Source organism: Enhydra lutris, unplaced genomic scaffold, assembly GCF_002288905.1.
Source record: "Enhydra lutris kenyoni isolate GAN:26980312 unplaced genomic scaffold, ASM228890v2 scaffoldscaffold48, whole genome shotgun sequence".
In the NCBI taxonomy this organism is placed as follows: Eukaryota; Metazoa; Chordata; class Mammalia; order Carnivora; family Mustelidae; genus Enhydra; species Enhydra lutris.
In genome coordinates, this window is record NW_019154132.1 from 1,466,667 (window position 1) to 1,472,198 (window position 5,532).

Here is a 5,532-nt window from a genome sequence, read left to right on the forward strand (position 1 = left end):
CACAATTTCAAGTCCAGTATACAGTATGAAAGAAAAGAAAGAAAAAGAAGGAAAGAAAAAAGAAAGGAAAAGAAAAACAGAGAAGAAAAGAAGAAAGATGGGAAGGAGGGAGAAAGAAAAGAGAAAAAAAAAAAAAAAAGACCGCCAAAAAAAATCATAGAAAGGTGCACAGCATATGGCTCCCATAAGCGGTCCCTGCAAAGTGTCCTGCGCGGTCGTTGCTGTTCAGCTCTTCGTCAGTAACTACAGGGATTTGCTTTCGGAAGAAGCAGTTTTCACTACACTGCGTGCTCTTTGGGAGAATCGTAGGCCTGAGCAAAGTCCCTGCCGCCCTGCACCCAGCCCTTCCAGGTGCCCCCGAGGATAGCCCCCCGCCACTGCCCAAATCGCCTCCTTGAGCTGCAAGACGCAGGGACCCCTCCCAGGCGGTCGGGCGCTCACACCTGAGGGAGAAGCGGGGCGGGCGGGGCCCGGCATGCAGGCACACTCACAGACACGCGCACACCCCCAGCCGCGCGCAGGCTTCCCATTGGCAGGAGGCGGAGGGCGGGGCCAGGCCGACCCAAAACAAACAACCTGCGCCCTGACTTTGCGGCCGCGCTGCCGCATGGCCTCGGCCTGGTGTGCGCCCTCCGGGGAGCCTCGGCCACCTAGGCCACCTCGTTCCCCCACCCCTCGGCCCTAGGCGCCCAGGCCCCGCCCCCTCAGAGCGGCCGCAGGGTTATATTGGGCCGGGGCGAAGGTGGAAACGAAATGTAACAGCGGACGGCCAGCGCGGAGATGCAGCTTCGGAGAGCCGGGGCGGAAAGGCGGCTACGGGCGCCACGGCCTCCGGGACTCGGCTCCGCAGGCGCTCGAGGCTGAGGGCTCCAGACCCTATCCCAAGGGTGGCACGAACACCGGTTGGCACCATCTCCGTGCTCCAAAGATTCCTGCCCCGGAACCTGGGACCTCCAGTGAAGAACACCTCCTGGTCTCTTGAATGGATAGCAGATGCTCACGCTTCTTCTTCCAGCAAGAAGTCCCAAACCCGGCACACTTGGGCATCAGAGGGTGGAACCGCGCCCCTGTACGCATTCACCCCGAAGTCTCTCATCCTTGAACTGAAGACAGTACCCACCCAACTCCTCCCTCTCCGCCCCTCTTAGTTCACCCAATAAGCACAACTCCTCCAAAAAAAATTTCAGCGGAAGAAGCCTCTTCAACGGAAAAGTGACTGTCTCTCGCAAGAAGAGGGAGAGCTCCCAGGAAAGAAAGGCGAAGACCCCTGGCCTCGAGATCTCCATTCCGGCCCCCCGCACCAGCTTCCCAAGGCCACGCGAAGGAAAGGGTACGGCCCAGGGCAGGGACAGGGTGCGCGGGCATGAAGTTGGAGGTGTTTGACCCCCGCGCGGCCCACGGGGACAAGCCGGTTAGTGATCTGGAGGGTGCAGGCGGCAGCAACGCGCCATCTCCGCTGTCGGCAGCTGGCGACGACTCCTTGGGCTCGGACGGGGACTGTGCGGCCAACAGCCCCGCGGCAGGCGACGGCGCCGCGGAGCTGGCGGGCGGCGGCGAGCCAAGCCCAGGCGGGGGGCCGGGCGAGGAGGAAGAGGGCCCGGCGGTGGCGGCGGCGGCGGCGGGGCACGCGGAGGCCTGCGCGGTGGGGCCTGGTGCGGGGAGCGCGGTGGGCAGCGAGGGCGCGCGCAGCAAGCCCTACACTCGGCGGCCCAAGCCCCCGTACTCGTACATCGCGCTCATCGCTATGGCTATCCGCGACTCGGCGGGCGGGCGCCTGACGCTGGCCGAGATCAACGAGTACCTCATGGGCAAGTTCCCCTTCTTCCGCGGCAGCTACACGGGCTGGCGCAACTCGGTGCGCCACAACCTCTCGCTCAACGACTGCTTCGTCAAGGTGCTGCGCGACCCCTCGCGGCCCTGGGGCAAGGACAACTACTGGATGCTCAACCCAAACAGCGAGTACACCTTCGCCGACGGGGTCTTCCGCCGCCGCCGCAAGCGCCTCAGCCACCGGGCGGCGGCCCCCGCACCGGGGCTTCGGCCCGAGGAGGCCGCGGCCCACCCCCCCGCCGCACCCCCGCCGCCCGCACCCGCCGCCCCGGCTTCTCCCCGCGCGCGCTCGCCTGCCCGCCAGGAGGGGCGCTCCAGCCCGGCGGGCAAGTTCTCCAGTTCCTTCGCCATAGACAGCATCCTCAGCAAACCGTTCCGCAGCCGCCGCGACGGGGAAGCGGTCCCCGGGGCGCGCCTGCCGTGGGGCGCCTCGCCCTGCCCGCCGCTGCCCACATATCCCGCGCTACTCCCCGGCACCTCTGGAGGGGCTCTGCTGCCGCTGTGCGCATATGGGACGTCCGAGCCGGCGTTGCTGGCCGCGCGCGGAACCGACGCGCAGCCCGCGGTGCCACCCGCCGCACCTCACCTCCTGCTCGCGCCCCTCTCCTCCTCGGCCCCAGCCAAGCCTTTTCGAGGCCCGGTGGCCGGCGGCGGCGTGCACCTGTACTGCCCCCTGCGGCTGCCCGGGGCCCTGCAGGCGTCCTCGGTCTGTGGCCCCGGCACCCACCTGCCTTACCCAGTGGAGACGCTCCTGGCCTGAACAGAGCCGCGGAGCCCCCCAAAGGTGGGCGCCTTCGGGGAGGCCGGAAATGCAGTCCGGGGCTTTACATTTTTCTAGACAGACCAAAAAAAAAAAAAAAGAGAGAGAGAGAGAGAGAGAGAGACGTTAATAGAAAAATCTCCATCAAACGTGCCTTAAAGCTTGACCAAGCCTGTCCTTCCCTCACTTCACAAAGACTTTTCCTATCTTCTTACTCCCCCTTTTTCCTATTTTTGTCGCACCTTCTATCGATTTGTCCCTTTAAAAAAAAAATCAGGGAACCATTCCATAGGATAAATGATATGACTACTGTATGGGGCTTAATGGCCCCTGCTCCATGTAAGTATGTGGCATTTACAGGCATGACTGAGTGTGAGAGAGGTGTCAGAGAATCTGCAGTCATTTCTCTGCTATTGACCAATGCTTCACTGTGCCAAAAGATTTAAAAAAAAAAAAAAGTTGGGTTTTGTAATTAAATTATTTATATATTTTTGAGACCTGAATTGAAAATGTTGCAGGCAACGGGCTACAGCTTTATTAGTGGTTCGGTGATCTCTACCTGTGGTCTCCTTGGGCCAAGCAATTTCTTTAAAGGGAATGTTAGCATTATGTATGTGGGGTGCCAGGACCACTGCCACCTGAAAGCAAGTGTGATTTTTTTATTTTTAATATTATTTTATTTGTGTCTGTACATATTCATGTATAAATTTTATGAAACCCAGGCATAGTGCTTATTTTTAATAAAATTCACAACTGACTTTAACACTTTGTGGTGGTGGGTGCAGATGCAGAATTTTTTACATTCCCCCCACCCTGCCCTTGCCAAGAAAATGGGTTCAGGTTTGACTCTCAAAAAACTTCCAATGGAGTCAAACAATTTCTTGAATAATTCAATAAAGGTAAAGTCGGAGTGCAGGTTTCCTCACCTAAACAATTATCCTACAAATCTCCAGGATGGGACTTCTGTCAACATGATTTCTTAAACTTCGAACCAATGACCTCTATGAAAACTCACTTAAGAGTTACCAGAACAAATGATAAGGTGTGTGCCCCTTTCCTACAAGAAAATGCTTTAGCAGACAAATTGAGCTATTAGCAAGCTTTTATAGTCAAGCAGGCATTTTTAAGTAAGTTGGATCTGACTTGGAGCTCAAAAAGCTGGAAAAAATCTTGGCATAAGACTATCTTAATACACCAAAGATTTCTTTAGGGCAGTTTTAAAAGCAACTTAAAAGCCAGTGATTTTTGTCAAAATGAAATGATCTACCTTTTTAGGAATGCGAAAGTTAATCTGTTTATGAACGAATCAGTAGTTTTTTTTTGTTTGTTTGTTTTTTCACTCGTATGAGGATAGAATTTGTAGAGGTGGGGATGCCAGGCCTATTTCAGTTGTGATCTGAAGAGAAAACACCACCTCAGATGGGGCAAAGACAGTATCTCACAGTAAAAAGGGAAGGTTTTGATCAGAGCAAGTACCAGAAAACAGTGTGAACACCTGTTGTTCCGTAAATTCAGAGGCAGTGGGGCTCTAACAGTTTATGGATTGCGATATTCTAAAGACTAATGCAAAGAACAAGAAATTCAGAATCTAGAAATTTAGGCCCCATTCTTGTTCTTGCAGTTCTTCTGTAGATCTAATTTTAGACAAGAGGATGATTTAGGGTTTACATATTGTGAGGTGGGGAAAAGAAAGTGGGATTTATTTCAGGATGCTGTCTTTGGGCAGAAATGGGGGGGGAACCCCATCTGCAAGTCTAGTAACAAGTCTTGACAAATTTTGGTGATATCTACTTAGTAGTCATGAAGAGTGATAATAATAGGGTTGAATTATGGCAAAAGGTAGACACTGAAGTGGAGATTTTCACCCACAAGGCCAATAATTAGACCAAAAAATAAAACTGAAATGGACTGGGAGTAAAGGATGGGGAAAGTTCACTGGCCTGAAAATATCAGGACTCATATACTCAATCCTTTGCTTTTTCTCTTGAAAACACACTCATATTAAAGGCAAGCAAGGAGTCAGACACTTGAGGTGCTTCTGAACTCCAGCAGACCATTTCTCTCCAACTGTGTACCTTGCCTCCAGAGGCTTTCCAAAACTGATTTAAAAATAGACAGCACCTTGCCTCTGGAGGTGGTGGTTAAATCAGTTTTGGAAAGCCACAATTTTCATTTCTACACTAATACATGACGTCAAGTTTGCAAATGGAGATTTTAAATCGCAGTTTATTTATGTTAAAGAACACAGGGCAATGTAAAAGAGGCAAAGGGAAAGGTAATTAAAAAAAAAAAAAAATCACCGCTATTCTCTCGGAAAAAATCCCTCCTTCCTAATGAAGGCTCCGGAGTCCCGCGACTGGGGTCCCCTCCCCGGCTTCTGGTGCCCAGGTACCATAAGGTTTTCTAGAGAATGGTCAGAGGCCCTTGAACTTTGCGTGCCTGTACGACCTCCCATGACCACCACCAACCTCCTACTCCCACGAGCAAGCCAGTGGGGGGAGGGGACAGGATGTGGAGGGATGGAGGGACCTGTGGCTGGCTCAGTCGCCGCCTCTCTGCCTCTCCTTCCCACTTCTCAGCCTCTCCCAGCTGGGCCAGAGGAGGGCCCAAGGAAAGGGAACCGCACAAGCTCTGGTTTTCGAAATGAAAGTGGAAAGTTGCGAGGACGCTTTCAGTTCAAGCTACACCCCAGTTCCACGGGAACCGCATCTCGCGGAGGAGACCCCGGCCCTCAGTGACTAAGTTCAATCGTGCTTGCGCCAAGTCCACCCTCTCCCACGGCCCGCCCTTCCCCCACCCCCCACCCCCGTTCGACCCTTGCGGGCCGCGGGGCCCCGGCCCACCTGTGCAAACACCAGGCCGCCAAGCGCATCGACCCTAAGGTCGGGGTGGGAGTCTGTTTGGTTTGGGAAACGCCCTTTGATACCTGTCAGGCCTGCGGG

The 5,532-nt window shown here is 54.4% G+C and overlaps 1 protein-coding gene across 1 annotated transcript; it reads left to right on the forward strand.

Moving 5' to 3' along the window:
- The first annotated feature begins 821 nt into the window (after positions 1-821).
- LOC111156725 (forkhead box Q1) lies at positions 822-2,848 on the forward strand. The gene has a single exon (XM_022517770.1). It carries the CDS (start codon positions 1,364-1,366, stop codon positions 2,588-2,590), a length of 1,227 nt encoding a protein of 408 aa, XP_022373478.1. The 5' UTR covers positions 822-1,363; the 3' UTR covers positions 2,591-2,848.
- Positions 2,849-5,532: the final 2,684 nt, after the last annotated feature.

Excerpts from the sequence above, each read along its gene's own strand:
- LOC111156725 (XM_022517770.1), top strand. The coding sequence starts at position 1,364 with ATGAAGTTGGAGGTGTTTGACCCCCGCGCGGCCCACGGGGACAAGCCG.